Source organism: Papilio polytes, unplaced genomic scaffold (genome assembly GCF_000836215.1).
Source record: "Papilio polytes unplaced genomic scaffold, Ppol_1.0 DF823399.1, whole genome shotgun sequence".
NCBI lineage: Eukaryota > Metazoa > Arthropoda > Insecta > Lepidoptera > Papilionidae > Papilio > Papilio polytes.
This window is the reverse complement of record NW_013525805.1, coordinates 981,126-1,003,643: the sequence shown is the minus strand read 5'-3', so window position 1 is coordinate 1,003,643 and position 22,518 is coordinate 981,126. Positions and strand designations below refer to the sequence as shown.

General features: G+C 33.9%; 2 protein-coding genes across 2 annotated transcripts; one reads left to right on the top strand and one right to left on the bottom strand.

Moving 5' to 3' along the window:
• Positions 1-5,681: 5,681 nt before the first annotated feature.
• Positions 5,682-9,762, top strand: LOC106104797 (cytochrome P450 6B4-like). Its single transcript, XM_013284936.1, has 2 exons — positions 5,682-9,265; positions 9,510-9,762. The coding sequence occupies exons 1-2, from the start codon at positions 7,918-7,920 to the stop codon at positions 9,677-9,679; spliced, it is 1,518 nt and encodes a 505-aa protein (XP_013140390.1). The 5' UTR covers positions 5,682-7,917; the 3' UTR covers positions 9,680-9,762.
• Positions 9,763-9,786: 24 nt separating this feature from the next.
• LOC106104804 (phosphomevalonate kinase) lies at positions 9,787-11,655 on the bottom strand. Its single transcript, XM_013284945.1, has 3 exons — positions 11,406-11,655; positions 11,096-11,292; positions 9,787-10,602 (listed from the first exon to the last, which is right to left on the bottom strand). The coding sequence occupies exons 1-3, from the start codon at positions 11,480-11,482 to the stop codon at positions 10,316-10,318; spliced, it is 561 nt and encodes a 186-aa protein (XP_013140399.1). The 5' UTR covers positions 11,483-11,655; the 3' UTR covers positions 9,787-10,315.
• Between the last annotated feature and the right edge of the window lie 10,863 nt (positions 11,656-22,518).

The window sequence follows — 22,518 nt, the reverse complement described above, 5'->3', positions numbered from 1 at the left end:
ACATTATACAATAGGGAGGTTTACGTAAACCAAGGAATTATTTCTTTACTGTTTAGTGTATTTTGTTTGGAAGTCGGTTTTGTTTTCAATAAAAAATATTTTTTTTGAACCACTGAATCTAGAGGCTTGTAAAAACCATAGATGTTTCTGTAAATACATATTCAAGCCACGAACTAAATACAAAGAAACGATCTTACTAAATTCAGTCCAGTTGTTTTTATTCCACACGGACGGAATCACGGGCAATAGTAGATTAACTGTGTAAAAGGTCCCAACTATTTTATTATGCCCGTTTGCAGCCGTAAACTAGAAAAATGCTTTTATTGCTCCAAACTATGAATGGGTTTGTATGATGGACTTTAGGTTTTTTAATTGTCATTTTCATATATTTCTCGAAAATAAGGGATAAAAACGCAATTACACCCTGTAGTTATCAATAAGTCCAGTTTGTTTGTTTGTACCCTAAATACCCCTACCCTAAATAAATAAATAAATAAAGACATTTTGGTATAGTACACGTATAAATGACTAGCTGTTCCCATACGGCTTCATCCGCGTGAAATTGTGAAAATGTTATTGTGTCAAATTATCAATAGCAAATGTCAAAATGACATGACATGATGACAAACCATAGCAACCTTGTTTCGTTGATGTTGGCAGCAACTTATGGTCTCTTTCCCACATTAGAGTTTTTATGCAAAATATATAGCCAAAATATATGGCGTGAAAATATATAGCCTAAAGCGTGACGTAAGTAGGGCTTTTTATTAAAAAAAGAACTATTCAAAAATATGCTGTAATTGCTGACATCTTAGGCGACAAAGAAGTGTGTGTTTACGCTTTATTATAATAGTATAGAAGTATAGATAACGTATGCATAAAATAAATGTTTAAAAAAATCTATACGGTTTTTTTTTATTTCACAATGACATCATACTTCTTAATTTACTATCATGTTTATATCAGAAATTCGAAAGATTGGATAGAAGGAATAAATGTATGTTGGAGTTTGTAGCCTAAACTTCTGAACTGACTGCTTCCGCATGGGATTAAAAATACTAACGTAAATAGCATAGCTATTGTTCCAGACTATGCTCCACATTAATGCCTTACATTGATATTCGTTCAGCCATTTAGGCTACAAACTCTAACAAACATCCATCCATTCATCTAAACTTACGCAATTATAATAGTAAGATTAATAATAATATTTTCACATATTAAGTTACGTAGATTCTATTTTGCTATATCATATGCAAAGGCAATATCGGCGTTGCCTCGGTTTGGATAAGATATTTGCTATTTAAATTCCTTTACATATAAAAGTTTTTAAACGAATTAATCGCATATTTTAAAATACAAGGAAAGGAAACATTTAAATAATAGTAATAACCAATAACAATTTCTTGTTAAACTGAAAAACTGTAAACAGCGGCTTGTGAATTAAAACTCTCTCATACTTTCACGCGGTTCCTAACACACATGTATGCTTATAACGATTAAACTAAATTTAACTATAAATCTAAATTATTGTATACTAGCGATCGCCTGCGACTCCGTCAGCGTGCAATTAAAAAATACAAAAGTAAATAGCCTATGTGTCCTTCCAGGCTATCCTCTATGACTATGACAAATTTCATCGAAATTCATGAAGCCGTTTAGGCTACCAACTCTAACAAACACCCATCCATTCATCTCAAGTTTCGCATTTATAATATTAGTAAGATTAGTAAGATAGACTAGACTAGGTGGCTATAGAAAGTCTAGATAGCAACAGATAGTCAAGAAGGCTGTTGTATTTTTTTAATCAAAGCCATTAAAGGTAAAATAAATTGATAAAATCGCAATATCAAATCATTTGTAAGTGCCTAAAATAATTGAATTTATATGTTTGTTTGTATTCCACAAAGGTTAAAACTTCATGATAAAGTTTTATTTTTATTCGAAGACCATAAAGCTGTGCATGTTACATTTGTGTTTGAGTATTCAAAGTTGTGTTCACGTCTGTATTTTGGCAGGCAATGAAACGTCATTTCTTTACATTAAATTGCGGTAAATGTTTGCTGGACTGTGGGTTACGACTGCAGTTACATTTGTATTGACATGTTGCCATCCCTCAGATTCTATTTGAGTTAATAAAGACAAAAATATACGTCGATATCAATGGCACTGCATTCGAAATTCCACAGAGAGCTTACGTCATCTGATTTATAGGACAAAATGCTATAAGAAACGAACATTATTGAGGAAAGTTGGACATCCCATTACGTTAAGTTCCGTTTCTTTTTCAACGCTACTGGCTTGTAAATAAGGTTATGTAAATGCAATTCAAAATGTGACGCCAATTTTTTCCCTAGGCAGTCGTTCTTTTGCGCCCTATCGAAACTCCAACCCGGTGCATAGTCTCCACAAACAAGAAATACAAGGCCCTATGGAATAGGGATACGGCAAGCAATAAACTGACCCACGTAACTAAACAAAACATTGCTGAAACGAAAGTTTGAGACGAATATTATCACAGTTCAATTTTATTTTATAAAATCTTGCCTCCATAATCTGTATAACCCCTAAATAATGTAATTAGAAACCATATAAACACGTGTTTTAACTTTTTGGCCGTCGATAATTAATAGAATGGACGTCAACATGTCAACATGGATAAATGTTTCACCATAAATATTTATCACAACACCGATTTCGCTATTATTTTTTATTATTTACTTTATTATTTAATGGTCAAGATCGCATTTCGCAAACATACCCTTAAGAATGTTTCAGTAACAATGATTTGTGAAAAATTCGCGACAGGCGCTGGTCACGGTAACATTTAATATCAACAAGCGATAAAATTGTTTACGTATGTAAATTATGATAAAAATGTAATTGATATCCATGGGATATCGTTGACCACCTCTGTGTTCCCGCCGTTTGCTCCTATCTCATATAAAAAAAAAATTACCAATGGGGCTTTAATGCATGCAGTATGTGTAGTTTCAGAAAAGCCTTAATTGTTAAACGTTTTTAGGTGAAAGAGACATGAGATGTCCTCCGTCTGCCTTTGTCCCTGCTAAGTGCCGTCACATGTACTGTTCTTCCATACATTTCCATCAGCAGTTGTTGTTCAACATATAAGAGAAGTCTTAAGCACATTTTATACAATCCATCCAAACATTATTCGGGCTATCTCGTAGAATAGAAATAAACTACTAGAGAATAAACAATATTACAAGTTAATAAAACGTTTATAAGTGCTGTTTGATATTTTATTTGTTTTGTAAAAAAGTAACTTATACAAGATATAGCGTGTAAAATCATATCAAAAATTCTATAAATCGTGGTTTTGTTATTCTAGTTTTCATGGGCATTGCTTGGGGCGGAGTAGGGAAGTTTACCTTCCCCTTCCATAAAGAACTATCATCTCCCATACTATCTCCTGCCTTATCCCACTCCCGTAGGTTCGGCGCACCGGGTTTTCGTTCTCCAAATAACTCTATCATAGGTCATCTCAGTCATCACTCCCTTTTTGATCATGTCACCTTTCATGCAATCCATCCATCTCTTTCTAGGTCTACCTCTACTGGTGTACCCCAACACTCATAAATAACGTCCTTATTGTTACATGTGATTCATCCCTCCGCAAACCATACTATATACTACTACTAGCTGTTCCCGTGCGGCATCATCCGCATGAAATTATGAAAACTTTATTTTATTGTTTACATCTGTCAAATTATCGATAGCAAATGTCAAAATGACATGACATGACAAACCTTGACAATCTTGATTCCTTAATGTTGGTAGCAACTTATGGTCTCTTTCCCACATTAGGGTCTTTATCCAAAATATTTACCCCCTAAGTTTAATGTCGTGAAAATAAATAGCCTAACGCGTGACGCAAGTGCTGGGCTTTTTATTAAAAAAAAAGAGTTATTTAAAGATATGCTGTAATTACTGACATCTTAGGCAACAAAGAAGTGTGTGTCTACGCTTTATTACGAGTATAATAGTATAGATATAGACTGTAAATACCTTCAAATAATGTAACCACATTTTAGCATTACTATAACATACAAAATTTCGATCGAACGAACGAATCGATCGAAAAAGATAGTTGTATTGATGTCTATTGAAAATCAATAATAATAAAGACCGAACATAATTAAAAAAAAAACACCATCTATCTAGTCTATGTATCTTAGATTAAATGATCATTAAAGGATACTTATTAATGATATGATAAAGATAAAAATTAATACGAAGACTAATCTAAATGACTGTTAATTAATTCATTCAATAACATACTGCATCATCAAATGTATGTTACTGTAAAACTATGAACTCAGTCTAATTCTAATAATTACCGTTTAAAACGACGATTTAACAGTAATTGTAAAGGTCCGTAAAAAATAAAAGAAATGTATTACCCGGACTTATTCTATAGACAAAAGAGTATAATAAAAAATTAGTGGCAAAAGGCAGCTTAGCGTATGCGGGAGGGACTTAGCCGTTCTTGCGATATTTTCGGCTGTCTCCTTAGCACTTAAGTGTAATAATACATTAACTAGATAACCTGATTACTTCATTTTTGAGCATTTAACTAACGCCATTAACTTAGTAAACCTATAGATTTATTTCAAATACACGGAAAAAGTCAATAGATAGTTTTGTATGAAAATCAATTGAAATAGATGAAAATACTGGAAATAAACCTATCACAGAATACTTAACATTTCTGACTTTAACTACATCAAGTAGGTTATATTCTGCTGGTAAATCTTACGTTTAACCGTAGTTCGTACTTTTACAGTAACATTATTGATAAAGTGATAATTCATTCAAAAATAACTTAAGCAGTGGTTCCCGAGGATTAAGACTGCCGTCACTATGACGCAAATCATTTTATTGTCTGTCATAGAAATAAAATTATAAATAGTCCTTTCACGGTGAGTTAGAACAAACATCGATATGCGTTTTTCATAAAACGTAAGCAGTAACTAGCATGCAGGGGGCAAACTGGCCTGGACTCTCTCTGAAGTAGCTATTTCGAAATTGCAGCTACCCCAACTATAAAATTCAAGAAAGGAAGAAAAAATTTAATATACAATTATACTAAATATTGTAAATGTGAATATTTAGATGGATTTTCATTTGTTGGCGTTTGTAGCCTAAACGGTTGAATGATCTCGATGAAATTTGACATACATGTAAATAAATAATAAATAAAATAATGTTTAATCCTTGCCAACACTACAATTATGAAAAAAAAAGAAAAAGGAATATTTAAAATTAGCGTTGCAATGCTGACCGGATTGGGCCCTCGCTCAGCTATAAATGCTGGATGCTCCCATCGAAGCACCAGCGCTGATCTTCCGCGAGAACCCTTGGGATCATCCACACGTCAGTAGTAGCAGTGGATAGGTATAAATTATCACATACACATGAGTAAAATAAAATGAAAGAAAAATTTTGTACATAAACATGTTATGAAAAATAAAATGTATACAGAACTACAACACAGATAAAAAGTGACATTATTGTAATAACACAAAAAGAATGTGCGCATAATATGTTAACTGTTTTAAAAGAGAGAGAAAATAGTCAAGGGAAGATATAAAAAATTAAATTTAAAAAGAGTATTATACTTTATGAGTTTAACGTTTTTAAAAAGCCAATAAAAGAGCTTTTAGTTTTTTTTTAAAAGTCAACTTAGTTTGCGCATTTTTGATAGGCGGCGGGATATTATTCCAACACTTGGTGGCAGCGTAACGAAAACTACCCCGGAATGCGGCCGATTTATGCCGCTTTGTACATAGTTGCAAAAACCGTTGCTTTCGTTAGATAAATGTAGAGGATAGTCTGGAAGAAGATATAGGATATTTACTTTTGTTTTTTTCTGATTCTACGCGGACGCTGTCGTGGGTTAAAGCTAATATGAAATAAAAATAATAAAAAACATTGGTACATGGCGGGATTCTAACAGTATCTACAGATTTTAAGTCTAGATTTTAACCTCTGAGCCACCGGATCTCTTATTATAATCTATTTAGTTGACAATCTCTTGACCAATGGAAAAGTTATCTCCAATCTGGATAACATTTAACCCAAATTGTTTATAAACATGTTTTTACATCTTTCGTGCTGTTTCTTTTTATACCTATCTTAGTTTAAAAACAAATGTAACAAGGTTATATTAGATAGTGTATTGCAAGTCATTGTGACCAAGAACATGATTATGGCTAACACGCCAGAAGCACGCGGCGAACTGCTGATATATTAAAAAAGATAATACGAAATAGTACCTACCAGAGCGATCGTTAATCAGTATTACTTCACCTCCATACAAATAGTAAATATCCTTTACTTAAAGCGGTTAACAATAGTGATAGAGCCCTACAGAAACAAGCGTGAATTAGGAGCAATTCCATGTTTCGTCTGACGTGTCCACACTCGCCTGAGACCTAATTTTCCCTTTCCCTTTCTTCACTTCTTAAAAGGAAAGGATGGATAGGGAAAGTGGATTTAACGGCGGAGGAGACGCATGAAAGGGTGAAATACCTTATTTATATGCATTTCCTCCTTCGTCGATTAAGGAAACGCGTCTGCAACTGTCTATAGACTGGGGTCACTTCGCCATTTTGACGGATTCAAGTGACTCGTTTGCCACCTTGTGATATATAAAAAAGTGGAATCCATTAGAATCGTAATAAGAGAAAGAAGATAAACGGAAGAAATAGGAATACTATTTGTAAACACAGCTCACGCCTACAACCGATATGAGTAGGCAGACTACGAACTGGACTACTACCATTTTGCGAATCATTGGCACACCTCCCGTCTCCTCTACATTTATACAACCAAGAATGTAAGGTCGTCAGTTTCTAATGCTCTTAATCCAGCCCTTCAATTATTTATTTCCCGTATTCTAAAAGTGGAAGACCACAATATAATGTGTTGCACAAATAAGCCTGTCCATTCTGCAACAGATTACGGCGACGACCATGTAACATCTTAAGGGCATATCCTAATGACAATAGATAAGGTTATAATTCTTAAAAATTCAGACTTTTATTATTCGTATATTTGAGACTAATTTTAATAGGTATTTAAAAATATTTGTACATGTCATTACCGCCATCTAGTGATCGCTTCCTATACTATGTGATGCCAAAAGATGTCCGACAAACAGTTTTACTCGGCAACTATACAATAGATGGCGACAATATCAAAATACACCGTTCGTCGAAATATAAAAAAGTTTTTGTTAAAATTTTCACTCAAAAACTATCCCTGTTACAAAAGTTAAACATACAAATAGATCAACATTTGCCACAATAATTTAAGTCATTTCGTATACAAGACGTGACAATAGATAACATCACTTACATAATACATGTATATTCGTGGAAACTGGCGGTGTTACGCCTAAAAAGTACAATCGTTTAAACATTTAGACGGGGAACAAAAATACAACGCTTATAAATGTGTCTGTATAAAAAAGTCTATTAGAAATACACGTCTACTCTTTTCATTATTATTTGTTTGCACCATTCACTGCTATTTAATAGTTATATTTTGGAAGGGGCGTAATTTGTCTTGTAGAAACAAACGAGGGCAATATATCCTAAAGTGGAACACAGCCGGTTTCCGCGAATGTACATGCTTGCGTAAATATTAGACTCCTCCCTCTCCCCCGCCCCAGCGAAGATTCGGATAAAAACATCTGTAAGTACCACATAATAGTTTTGAATCTAAAACTAGTTTATCTCAATATTTTAACCTTCTGTTGACATGAGCGACAAATAGAATGATAAAAAACCGCTGTTGTAAGATATGTAATATTCAAATATACTGAATTAATATTTGTGTAGTACACCGAATGTTTAAAAGTGAACAAGGACGTATCAGTGTCTAATAATCATGGATCCTTTACTAATTTTAGGAGTATTAGTGATAATTATTGTTTATTACATAAATTGTTACTTTACAAGAAATTTTAACTACTGGAAAAATATAAAGGTCGTGGGACCAAAACCGATTCCTTTATTCGGAAACATAATAGCATCAACACTTCGAAGAAAAACCGTCGCAGAGGTAATGCAAAATATTTATAACGATTTTCCCGACGAGAAGGTGGTTGGTGTGTTCAGGTTGACAACACCGACTTTGTTAATACGAGACTTGGACGTTGTAAAACACGTGATGATTAAAGATTTCGATTGTTTTTCCGATCGAGGCGTTTCCTTCAGCAAAGATGGTTTAGGAGCAAACTTATTCCACGCAGACACTGAGATATGGCGGGTTTTAAGAAACCAATTCACACCAATTTTTACTTCTGGTAAATTAAAAAACATGATTCATTTATTGAACGATAGAGGAGACAAATTCTTAAGAGAAGTGGATAACATTTGCGTACAAAAAAATGAACATGAAATACATTCGTTAATTCAAAGATACACAATGGCAACGATATCAGCTTGTGCCTTTGGTCTAGACTTCGATGCGATGGCGGATAAAATGGAAATGTTTAAGAAAATCGATAAAATCATATTCTCATTATCTTACGCAAGGGAAATCGATATGCTGTTTCCTGGTATTTTGAAAAAGTTCAATAGTACAATATTTACTGTGGAGCTTAGATATTTCTTTGAAGATTTGGTAAAAACTGTGATAAACGAAAGAGATGGGAAGCCTTCGAATCGGAAAGATTTTATGGATTTAGTCCTGGAATTGAGAGAGAAAGGTGAAATAAAAGGAGCTAGAAGAAGCAACGAAGATGAGGAGACTACATTAGAATTAAGCGATAGTATTATAGCGGCACAGGCTTTTGTTTTCTATGCGGCGGGCTATGAAACCAGTGCAACCACTATGTCGTTCATGCTTTACGAATTAGCTAAAAATCCTAACATACAAGAAAAACTAATAAAAGAGATAGATGATGTTATCAATAAACATAATGGAGAAATAACATATGAAGCATTAACTGATATGATTTACATGGAAAAAGTATTTGATGAAACGTTACGAAAATATCCTTTAGTTGACCCGATACAACGCAGGGCACAAGTGGACTATACAATACCTAATACGAAGATTGTTATTAGAAAGGGACAGAAAGTATTTGTATCGACAATGGGTATTCAACATGATCCTAAATATTACCCCAACCCTGAAATATTTGACCCTGAGAGGTTTTCTCCGGAAAAAGTAAGGGATAGACATCCTTGTGCTTATATGCCATTCGGTGTTGGGCCAAGGAATTGTATAGGTATGTTTACTTTTTTTCAAATCAAATCTATACTGATATTATAAAAAGGAAAGATGTATTTTTGTTAGTATTGAAGTAATTTAAAAACTACTGGGTTGAATTCAAAAATTCTTACACTATTAAAAAGCTACGTCATCAGTGGCAACATAGGCCATGTTTTGTTGTGTTTTTAAGCAACCGCTGGTAATAAATAATTTGATTTGAAAAATGTAGAAAATAGTAACATGTTATTTTTTATTTTCAGGAATGCGATTCGCAAAAGTGCAGTCACGTATATGCATAATGAAGCTCTTATCAAGGTTCCGAGTGGAAGCATCTAAGAACACACAACGAGTCATGCAATTCGACCCTAAAAGGGTTCTAATAGGACCTAAAAATGGGATTTATTTAAATTTAATTTCTAGGAATATATAGGCTCTTGTATTAAAAGCATTGTAGCCTGTTGAAATAAAGAAATAAATATACATACATAATTTTTAATACCAAATTTAATAATCACTATAAACTTGCCCTTGTCCCTATGGAAGGTCAGCACAGTATGTGCTGCTTTTCGTTAATGTTTAAAAATAACTAATACATTTAATAATTTAAATACTTGTCAACACTCTTCCACCAAATAGAATTTAGATGCAACTACATTATTCAATAACAGATTAACAAAAAGTACATTGAAAAATTCCAACAAAATCTACATGTAACATAACACTTTTTTGAGATTCATTTTACAACAAGTTGATAACTATAATTCTTCGATACAACAATCAATATAATTTGACATGAAATTGTAGAACAAATTACTATTAAATAACTAATTACATTATGCAAAAGTAATATTTCTAATTTGAACAAAGTCCAATACAATAATCAAAGCAAAAAACTATCAAGCAAGTTCTAAATAAAAAAATACAGACAAATTGAGTACCTCCTTCTTTTGGGAAGTCCGTCAAGATAGAAAATAACACCACTTAACCATAAATAACAATAAATCAAATTTTTTCAAATCTCTAGATACCCTGATTTTGTTACTCACCGTAATACCCAATCCAGACTCTACACAACATGTTTTATCAATTTTAATACAGAACTTATTTGATCTTCTAAACTCTGTCCATTATCACCGTTATTTATAACAAGATCCCAATCTTTATAATCATCTAAATCACATTCTGAAGCAACATCATCAACACCGCATTGAAAATTATAACCTCTAGCCTTTCTTGTATTATCATCAGCAGTTATACGAATTTTTCTTACAATTTCACTATAATTTTCCTCAAACCATTGTATGTCAGTTTTCCGTCTAACATCACTGACAATCCACACAGGTTTATCTAGAGCTGGAACAGATAAACACAATTAAAAAACAAACTACCAATTTAATTATAAGTTGAAATTGATTGTACCATTTTGAAAAACAATGGGTATGTAAGACAATCAGGAGTTGCTTTAACCATATTATTTTTTGGTTAAAATCTACTTATATGCGTTTTAATTTAAACTATAAGATCATATGGTCAATTCCAAGAATACAGTAAAACAAACAAAGTAAGAAGGCAATTAGAGGCATAATTTTATCTGCACTGCATGTATTTAATACAAAATAAGATTAGGAAAAGTGTCTTTAACTGAATGAATTAGAAAAAATATTTGTATTAAGAAATAAGACAGCAAAATTGTAAAAAAAAATCGAAGGAATAATAAGAAAAAGGATATGTTCTGCAGTGCACATTGGCCCTATTTCCAGGGCCAGTGTTGCCACAACAGCACTCATGTCATGAACAGTTCTCTAGTATAATGATCCAAAAGACTTGTTATTATGTTGACGCTTACCACATTGACATGCGGAGCGACAGAAGCATCCATAATCTTTAAATCTCATCTCCTCACTCCATTGTATCATATCCAGGCGGTACTGCTCCTTATATTTACCATCACTTAATAATTCATCCAAATTTAAGCCTTTTTCTTTAGCCCAGTGACTTTTGATAGGTTTAGATATTTTGATAATCTCACATTTGTCTAGTAATCTGAAAATAAGGTCAAAGATTAAATTAGTTCATTAATAAAACATTCAATTATCAATTTCTTTACACAACTCTGGATATTCTTTTGAACAAAATAATTAAATCCCCGTACTTACATATTTTGCAAATGATCAGTCAAAAAATCCTTTCCTGACTTTCTTTTGCCACTAAACAATAAAATAACTTGAGGCATTTTATTAGAATAGCAAACTAATAATTAACTGCTAACACTAGCTACAAGTTACTTTGAAGGTTAAACTTAAGACTAACTTAAGATATCAGCATTTTCTAATTGAAAAAAGAAAGAGACAACCTAACAAATAAAAAACGGTACATAAGAAAATACATTAATTTACATTTGTATAAATTATTGCCTCCCTTCTTGACAATGAAATGTTATTATTCATTGTCAAATCAAATGTCATTGTCATTGTCAAGAAAAGGCAAAAGCTATACAGATCACAGATCTCTTATTAATTTTTATTAAAAGATTCCTAACGTATAAAATTGGTAGCAGAAAAGTATTAAAACTGCGTTATTGTATTAATTTTACTAGTAAATATCTACTATCTGTTTATTTTCTTTTCTTTTCTTAAAATTATTCGTTTAAAATAAAGTGAAAACGCCATCTATTGTCTAAATTCAATTTGACAAGATAGTAATGAAAAATAATTTTTCCTTTGACACAATAGATAACGTTAGTTGTTCCCAGAGGTTTGATAAACTTTTTAAATAATTGTTATTTACAGTTGCATTTATATTTGATGTTTATATTTAATTGAGAACAAAAACTATGGGACTAGACTTGTTTCTTCTTTAAAGTAATAAAAATGTATAAAGCAGTTACGAAAATATACGGGTTATTTACGAAATTATTACTAAGACTGAAATTTAATTAAAAGTAATTTTACGCCATACATTGTAAATCCAATTTAAAATGAGTTAGTAAATGGTTAAAATTAGTTAATTTTAAATCAATTGGTCAAAGTAAGTCATGTCTACTGGTTTCATCCATTCATGATCGCAGCTAGAGGAACTAATTGATCGAATTGCCCATATTCGATACGCCTTAAAACATATCGCCCACGTTACGTTATTACACTCGCCATAACATATAACTATAAATAAAATCGTGCCGACACGAAAAAATGGCGTTATTTGAATGCCGACCGATAATTTAAATGTAGCAACAACCGCTTTTAGCTTACAACCTTAATTGACTTAAAAATGCTTATCAATATTCAATGTAAACACGACGCACTCGCCTCTGTTCAACACCTAAAATTGAACCGTAAGACGAGCAGCTACAAGTTTAGTTTATAAGTCGTTTTTCGAGAAGTATTGCGTTTCGTAGCGGACACTAAGCTCGAAGCACGATGCACGCTCACGACTTTCTGAACAACTCCGGACATGACATTCCACGTTTCGTTGTAGATTAGAATGAGACGGATAGCGAGACACCCGCCGAAAAAAACGAGACAAGCGACCGCGGAGCGGTCCACGTGGACTGCTTAATATCAACACGGGAGCGACGGCCAATGGAAAACGCCACCACTAATGTATTTCTCACCTCCGCACTCACACCGAGGTCGGCTGCCATTTTTGTATTATCTGTACGATTTTCAACTTTGTGCATGTCATATAAGGTCTTAAGTCTCGCGATACAGCTGAAATGATATCCGTCGTCAGAATGATTTAGAGAATGTTGTACATTGTAGTTTGAACGTTGATGCCGGTGAGTAAGGTGTAGTATCGTTAGTGAAGCCGCTTGCGGCTCTTGAATTTAAAACGATTCCCGAGTACAGAGCGCAAGTTGGTGAAGGTTTGAGGAGGCCGCGGTGCAAACTGCATCGTCTCGTCACAACGCCGCACCCCCGCACCCCCGCAGGCCCACCCCGCGGCCGCCCGCTGTTATTGTAGTAAGTCCAGCAGAGCAGAGCACGGCGCCTCTGTTTGTGTGGGTACGTGTGCTCTGAGTCAACTGTTGTACCGAGGCGGGCAGGCGGGCAGCGGGAGGTTTTGATGCGCGCAATATTTTGAAAGCTTTGCGCTGGTGTTTGCAGTTATTTAATCAACTTCAATATCTGTTTTAACTATTAATACACAAATATAATTAAATGCCCTACATTTTTTATGATAGAGCTAATTTAAGATGGCTTTTTAATGAATGAATAAATCTAATTAATATGGAAATAAGAATCTAATCGGGTTAATTAATTTGTAGTACTAAATTATTAAATTAACCTAATACTATTATGAAATAATTACTGTTGAGGAATATTTAATATTTCTATTCAAAACATTGCAAATCTCCCATTTACAATTTGATCACTACTAATTAACTTCACCATATTTTTAAGTAACCATGAGATAATTAAAATAATTTAGAACGTCCTTGGTCCTTGTATGAGTTTAGGATATTTAGGTAAAATATAATTACAGCCCTTACAGTTTAAGCGTGTTGATGTCTTACACCACATATTCCTGGTCAAATAGGGAGTAAGTATACTAGAAATTTAAAAACGTTATCGAAACAATGGCAATAAATTAAAAGGGAAATCGGTGCGTCTCCCCTCTGTCCGCTCTCCGCGCCCCGCGGCGGGCATTTCGTCGCGATGTCCCATTTTTTGCGGGCACAGGACGTGCTCAGTGACACCTCTGAGTAGGGCTGTCACGTCACAGCTGTACTAAAATATCATTTTACTGTATTTTTGCCAAATTTACTAATATCGTTACAGTAAGAAATTGTTTATTTCCACTCGTAGACTATTTGTACTATTGTCGAAATTTTTACATACCTATTCTGAAAGGCACCTTTTATCCCAATGATCCCAAATTGAATTGAATTATTAAAACATTTAATTTAAGAACAAGTAAAGTAAAAACTAAGTTTTTTTTTATAAAAAAGGGAACAAACCAGCTGCGGGAATACCAAGGTGATCAAGGACGCTTATGGACATCTGCAATACCAAAGAAACTACAGATGTGTTACCGGCCTTTGAGTTTAGTTTATAATATTTTCCTGTTACATTTATGCACTTGTATATTTTTATCCAAATGAAAAATAAATTGTTTTCTTTAAGTTGTCAACCTTAAATTCTTGTGTCGAGTGCGGGGCCAGAGGGGGCACGGGGCCACTAATTCCGAGCGCGTGTCCCCCCCGCCCCGCTCGCTAGCCTCGGTCGTTTTCCCGCCGGATTTGCGTTCATACAGAAAAATAAAAAGGGCGATTTGGCGCCCTCCATTGCCGCCGCCCGATTAGCGGCGCCCGGGGAAATTAAAAGTATTTTATTCGAGCATTTATTCCCTTTTTTGTTTGAGTTGAATAATGCGTGCGTGCGTGTGGCTTGTCCGCCCCGGCCTGCCGCGGTATTGATGACCATTTGTGTATTATGTTTGTGTCAAAACTGACGATCTCCGGTACGAAGACAATGGGTTGACATTTTTATTTTCTCATTGCACGTTGACGTGTTTTTTATCATGATATAACTATGTAGTAAAAAGACATTTGATGTTTTTACGCATCGCTGAGCAGTTGAGAAGTAATTCTGTTTTATAAATGGGCAATAATTTGTAGTAGTTTTGTCGTTTAACCTTAACAATTAACCTTTAAATACCTAGTGTTTGCCAGGTGTTATATAATAGGCTGTACAAGTGTACAAGTGTACAAGTGTACAAGTGCTTATGTCGTTATCAGTATCGGTGCTAGGATAGGGCGAGGTGGGTCAACCGCCCAGGGCGCCGGACATAAAGAGACTCAACGGCCGCATATCTTAGCATGGTATTGAGGTTAGGGGCGCCATAAAAATCTCGCCCAGGGCGCCGGTAATTTTAAACCGGTGCTGACTAATATCCGACACAGTATTTAATAAACTGATTCTAATTGTCATTGTTTTTTACTAAAACTAAATTGATTTGTGTCATCAAAATCAAACACAATTTAAATAAATCGAAAATCTTTTTTTCAACAAAACTAAATATTCTGAATAGGTCATGGAAATAACGATACCTAAGGTTAAACAAAACAATACGGAAGTCAAATTAACCTTGTTAATTTAAAATTATAAATAGATTATTATTTGGTAGAAAAAAAAACATAAAAGAAATTACGTACCAGATTGCTTTAAACAAATCTATATTATTAATTGCTATTGACATCAAATTATATGTAACTAGTAAGCCTCTAATTCTGTAAATAAAATTCGGTAGCAGACATTTTTTTTTAATATAGGTCTACGACATCTACGACTACGACTCTCTTCTAACAATCATACTAATAATATAAAAGTGAAAGTTTAGAGAGATGGCTGTTTGTTAGAATTTTTAGCATAAACTGCTGAACGGATCTCAATGAAATTTGGCAAAAATGTAGAGTATTTTTAATACCACGCGGACGGAATCGCGGGCGGAATCTAGTTTCCATGAAAATACCGTATAATGCGATAATGAACATCTGGGATATTGGAGAATTATCATTTGAAAGTATTTCTAACTGCTAATTAATGTGAACACGATATTTAGATAGTTACGGAATAGTTGAAAACAAACTATTTACAAGACACGTTGGGATCGAACGAAGAAAGTTCAATCGGAATAGAACTGAGCGAAATACTTGAGTGGATCCAACTGAACGTGAGTACCTAGCAGTTCGTATTCCAACGGAATTCATCATTAGTCGTGACATCCACATCCAGAAATCTTTGGAATTCAACTTGGTCTAGTTTTCGTCGTAACTTACGCTAGTGAGTTGGTAGGAAAGTCTGCCAGCAAAATGAAGACCTTTGATTGCATGAGGCTTCTACTTTATAGCTACGTCAAAACGTGAATATAAACCCGTACAGAAAGGCCTAATAACTTTTAAGGTGGAACACAGATTTCCTGATAAATACAATTGACTCATATGTATATTATGTGGGGTGTCAATAATATGGAGGATAAATTATTAAATGACATACAAACAACTAAAACGAACATGTGGTTATTTTCCTGCTTGAACCAACTATATGTTACTAATTAAGTGTCATATGTAATCAAGCATACGGGAAACTGAAGTTATTTTATCATACTTATTAAAATTATAAATGATAGCATATTGTTTGTTAGTTGTTTTTTGACGACAATTGAGAGGGTTAGGTTCAATATAAAAACAATAACAACTATAATCAAGTTGACAATAACATGAGAGGGGGTAACAGAAAAATAACACTTGAATCTTCGAAGATTTTTTCAAAGATCGTTTAAAACTAAAATTAAAAATTAGTAAGTAGAGTCATACTTTCAGCAGAAGTTTAAAATCACAAACTTTGTTAAAATAAAGATGAAATCGTTGTACTTCAACAATGCCACCGGCCCCCGAGAGATGTCGCTGTGCGTCGCGTTAGCCACGGGCAAAAATACGTGCGGGTATTTCCTGTCCCGGCGGGTCCTGCTGGCCTGAAGGGAGGTAGGGGCGATAAATAACTCAGTTTGCGGGCTGAGGAGCTAGCAGGAGGAGGGGGAGAGGGGTCCGGGTGCGTTATTTGTACGGCTCGCGTGTGAATTATTCGTGGGTTCACGCGCGCCGTTTGGCCGCCGAGCCGTCTTGTAGAGCCGCGGCGACCCTTGTTAATGAAATTTCATATCGCCCGGACTCGGTCTCGGCTCGTTCCCGCTCCAATGCACACCGCCTTGGGGTCTACATTCAATACTTACCTATTATAAATTCCGACTTTTAGTTTCGATTAATTAAATTTGCTTACTGTCAATTAGTAGAATTGATTGTTAGACTGTCGCTTATTATTTAAAATGTAATTGTTCTAGATCTGGTTGTAACCAATAAATTTAACTAGTAATTCAATCTTAAGCTATACTAATATTATAGAAAGGAAAGATTTATATTTTTAGATTTTTGTATGTATTTAAATAACTAAAAAACTACTGGGCCAATTTCAATAATTCTTTTACCATTAAAAACCTACGTTATCGCTGAATAACATAGACTATGGTTTCTACTATTTTAAAATTTCACGTGGACAATGTAGCGAGCAACAGTTAGTAATATATCTCAGTGAAGTTTATCAAAAATAAAGACTTCTTTTGTTTATTGGATAAATTGAAATGACCTGAATTCGTTTATTGTACGAAACTGATAAATTCATCAAGTCTAAACATTTGGCTAACAAGCTGACTTTGACATAATTACCTACTTTACAGGCCGGTTGTAAACTTTATGATTTGTTTACATTTTAGTATACTGAGATAAAAACATTTTACATGATATTTACGTAAAGAATTTTTCAACTTGTGATCATACACACGCATAACAGCCTAAGATTCAAAGGCGCTTGACCTTCATTGGGTTTCCAGACAAAACCTAAATTTATATAAAATTTCACTTGTTTTTAAACATGGAACCTTGTTGCCTAACCCTAGCCTGGCCAGGCTATGCAATGATCTCTGAAGTGGATTTTTTGAAGCCAAAACCCCTCATTGAGTTTTCTGATAATGTTGTGACCAATTGATAGAAGAATAACAAAGATTTAATCAATAGTTATACTAGAAAAACTGAATTTACTCATCATACTAACATCATAAATGCAAAAGTTTAGATGTATGGATGTTTGTTAAAGTTTGTAGCATAAATGACTGAACGGATTTCGATGAAATTTGGTACAGATGTAGAGAATAGTCCAGAAGAACACATAGGCTACTTTTTTTATTACCACGCGGACCGAGTCACTGGCGATCGTTAGTTTAATTATAAGCATGTCAATTATTCTAGTTTTCATTTAAATAACCATGAGCATACCTAAATGAACAGCGTGATATGATTTGGATAACATTAATAAAGATTCCCACACATAAAACGTGTCGTTATATTATCTAGATACTACGTTCGGAGCAGATTAACCTTTATTTTATTAGAGCAATTAAACTTTACGATGTGATGGCTCTGTTCAATTTAATTAACCAAGCTCACTTAATAGATTGGAAGCAAATCTGTGCGCATCATGTATAACAGTGATTCCCAAAGCGGTCCAGAGTCCCTGACGTGCAAAGGAGACGATGAAAAAAATCGAGGATTCACCAGTCGATGATGGTTCTAGCAGTAAAAATAAGGATCTCTGTACTAAACGAGGTATTACTTCAAAAAATATGAATAGTATACACATAGACCCTAGACTGGATTAGCATGTGGCCTTTTATCTTAATGAATTTCATTCCTCCCGAGGACATAGCGGGAGGGGGGGGGGGGTATAGAGGTCGTCCCGCTGTAAAGAATCTAATAAAATAATTTAATAAATGTAAACTAGATAGTATTTATGGTAGCTCCTACTTGAGACCTAGCCCTAAGTAATTCCTCTCTTAGTCCCTTTGAATTTTTGTAATAGTAAACGGTATAATACGCTTATATTTGCATAAAAAACTAAATAACCCAATTGTTATACAAAAAGCTGAAATTTAAAGAATTCTAATATAATTGATCAAAAACCTTCTTATTAGGACCTTATTTTAATAGTTAATGAACAGCGAGACTTTTGAGTTTAAGTAATTAAAAAAAACTATTAAGAGCAATAAACCTTGGTAGTTTTAATTGGATTCTTAATTTTATATTTCACTTGTATTCGCAGTTTGCGTAAAACAGAAGTTTACGTAATTTAATAAGTAAGTGAAAAATATTTCAGTGGATCATTTTAATGTATACTAACTGTTGCCCGTGACTTCGTCTACGCAATATTAAGATAAAAAAGTAGCCTATTTCATATACCCTTCAGTGATTGTCCGGTCGAAATCGGACCAGCCATTTTGGAGATTGCCCGGAACAAACGCGCTTGTGGACAGACGAACTGACAGACAGACAGATAGACAAAAAATATAATTTGGAAAATTCAAAGTTACAAAACGACCTAAATAATTTACGTAAATTAGTAACTTTTCAAACAGAGCGTCGGTGGCTCAGTGGTTTAAGCACTTGACTTGTAATCTACAGGTCTTGGGTTTCGAATCCCGCCATGTATAAATGTGATTTTCGATTTTTCTAATTTTCATATGTAGGTACACAATTTCCCCGAAGTTCTTACGGTGAAGGAAAACATCGTGAGGAAACCTGCACATATCGGCGAAGAAATTCAAAGATATGTGTGAAGTCAACCAACCCGCACTTGGCCAGCGTGGTTTGACTATGGCCTAGTCACCCTTACTTAGGGCAGGCTCCGAGCCCTTCGGTGGGGACTTATAGTGAGCTGGTGATGATGATGATGATGATGAGTAACTTTTATTCATGTCAGACAGGATCAAATCACAAATATTTAGTTACGGACGTTTGCATATCTGGATTCTGGACCTCTTAGAGTTTGTGTTTTTAAAATTTTGCGCAAAGTTTCATTGTAACGGTATTTTTATGCGTAAATCTTGCAACGTATCTTATAAAGTTAATCTTGCGACAATCACACGTGCTTGTATCATATCTCGCAGGATTATAACGATTATGGAGTAATGAAATACTTAGTGGCATTAAAATAATTAGTTTATGATGTTTGGCTTTTTAATACTTTTTGAATGACAGGTGATATCGGGTTTATTCCATTCTAATTGTGCAATAATCTCATTTCTTATTAATATTATGAAAGCAAAAGTTTTGTTGATGGATAGATATTTGTTACAGTTTGTAGACGTTCGTAACGGAACAGATCTCGATAAATTTTGGCATAGATGTAAAACATAGTCTAGAAGAACACAATAGACTACTTTAAGTACTTTAAGCTTTTGTTTTTTTATCCTGCATACGAAATCGCGGGTTATAGCTATTAGTATATTTGAATAGAGTTAAATTTCTTTAACAACGTAAATAGAAATAAAATAGAGAAACCTTTTTTAAAGACAGCGCCATCTAGCGAATTTGCAAAACAAACCAAGGAATTACGGAAGTAGGTAACAAATGGAATTATTTCTATGTTCAACATGTAGCCTTTTTAAATCTGATAGACCTTTATAAGCTCCCGATAGCTTTTACGTGTATCAAGATGAACATGTACAATGCGTTGTAACAATCCAAAGCAACAGTTTAATGGTTGTCGAAGTAGTAGAGTAACGTGGAAGGAACATTACCTACACGTGAAGTTGTCGACGACTTTACTTAGATATATGATTTGACTAAAGGGACTTACAAGCATTAAGCAATGTCACATGAACAACGCGATACAAGGATTTAGTGTTGACAACACATCTTTTTGACCGACTTCCCAAAAGAAGGGCGTACTCAATTCGTCTGTATGTTTTTTTTATGTGGGTTTCGGCATATCTCCGCCGCTAGTGGATGGATTTTTTTTCTATACATTACCTATATTAACTATACTAATCTTTATCTATACTAACATTATAAAAGGGAAAGATTTGTATTTTTGGAGTGTTGTATGTTTTCGATTCATGTAAAAACTACTGGGCCGATTTTAAAAATTCGTTCACCCTTAGAAAGGTAGTGAGTAACATATGGTAGTTACATTTCTTTTTCACGCGGACAAAGTCGCGAGTAATCTATACTGATATGAAGACGAAAGATTTGTATTTTTGTAAATATTGAAATAACTCAAAAAATATTAAGGCGATTTCAAAAATTCTTTCACCGTTGAAAAGCTACGCTATCAGTAATAACATAATCTTAAATCACGCAGACGAAATTGCGACCAACAGCTAGTATTAATCATACTAATATTATAAATGCGAAAGTTTAGATGGATGACTGTTTGTTAGAGTTTGTAGCCTAACCGGCTGAACGGATTTCGATGAAATTTGGTACGGATATAGATGATTGTTTGGAATGACACATAGGCTACTCACTTTAGTTTTTTGTATTTCCACGCAAACGGAGTCGCATGCGAAAGCTAGTTATATTATACATAAAATTATGGAAAGGTAATATAAGGCTATCCATAGACGTTGCCAATTGGAGCAGGTTACTCCCTTAAAGGGTTGTAAAGTTAACGATATTGTAGCGTATAGATTTAGTATGATATGCCCCGCTCGCCAGCACTTAGTTAAGCTGATGAATAATGCTGTTAACATCCTTGTACGCAACTCCGGCTAGCCTGCCTCTCTAGATAACCACTAACATATTAAGAGTTAGTTCCTGTAGTGTAAATTGTATAAAACCATTTATAAATACTTTTGGTGTAATTTAGGCAATAACAATTCAAAATAAACGATTTTTTTACATAATCAGTGATTTGGTCCATTTGTCCTTCGTGTTAATTTCAACTGTGTCTTTCTCTTTATTCTGTTTGCGCGATTTTCCTAAAAGAGTATATAAAAATTTATCTTTCGCGTATTTTTATAATGAGAGATGTTCGAATTAAATAAACCTTCAATCGCCTTTTTATGAGAGATAGAAAAAAAAAGGTAGATTTAAAAAACCGTATTAATACGTAACTGAAGTTTTATAAAAATATTTCATATAACTCATGGAAATGAAAAACTTCTGCAAGCGGTCGAATGTAGTTGCACAGCGCTATTTATCAGTTGTTTCTAGTGGTTCGAGTTTTAATTAGCGTAGAATTATTGTTTTAAAACAATTAAAAATAAGTACTCATTGTCCATTGACATAATTTTATGTAAACACTAAATTTTTAAACTTGACCTCCCTAACCTCTACTGAATAGCGTGTTTACTTTTCAACAACAGATGGCGCTAGCAGTCTTACAAACTTGTTTATACTTTTTTAAAAGTTTTTTGTTAATCATTACAAAACTAAATCCATGGTAGTTAAAGAGGAAATCATAAAAATGTCTAATTCTTGAATAATTTCAAGAATTGTGATTAAAGCTTACAAAAATAAAACAAAACAATAATTTGACGCATGTTAGTTTTTTGTTGTCATATTTATAATATGCGTAACAATTTGTTAAATGAATTCCGTCTGTCGCGCCCTCTGCCGCGTTAACACGCACTGACACCACACGAATCAAATTATACATTGTTATGACTTATTCAGACGTTACATCACAACAGAATCGTTTCGTTAACATTAAGTGCAATTCTAAGTAAACATGTAGTTGTGCGAAATATTGCATAATAAAATCAAAATAACATATCTTTAACAAAAAAACAACTTGCCAACTGTTATCTTACTAATAAAAAAAATGTGATAGTCTAGATGGATGTTTGTTAGAGTTTGTAGGCTAAACTGCTGAACAATCTCAATGAATGAAGAAATTTAACAAATGTAGAGAATAGTCTGGAAAACATAGGTATAGG

Excerpts from the sequence above, each read along its gene's own strand:
- LOC106104797 (XM_013284936.1), top strand. The coding sequence starts at position 7,918 with ATGGATCCTTTACTAATTTTAGGAGTATTAGTGATAATTATTGTTTAT. Across the intron at positions 9,266-9,509 it reads TGGGCCAAGGAATTGTATAG|GAATGCGATTCGCAAAAGTG; the intron begins GTATGTTTACTT and ends TTTTATTTTCAG.
- LOC106104804 (XM_013284945.1), bottom strand. The coding sequence starts at position 11,482 with ATGCCTCAAGTTATTTTATTGTTTAGTGGCAAAAGAAAGTCAGGAAAG. Across the intron at positions 11,293-11,405 it reads ACTGATCATTTGCAAAATAT|ATTACTAGACAAATGTGAGA; the intron begins GTAAGTACGGGG and ends CCTTATTTTCAG. Across the intron at positions 10,603-11,095 it reads TCGCTCCGCATGTCAATGTG|CTCTAGATAAACCTGTGTGG; the intron begins GTAAGCGTCAAC and ends TATCTGTTCCAG.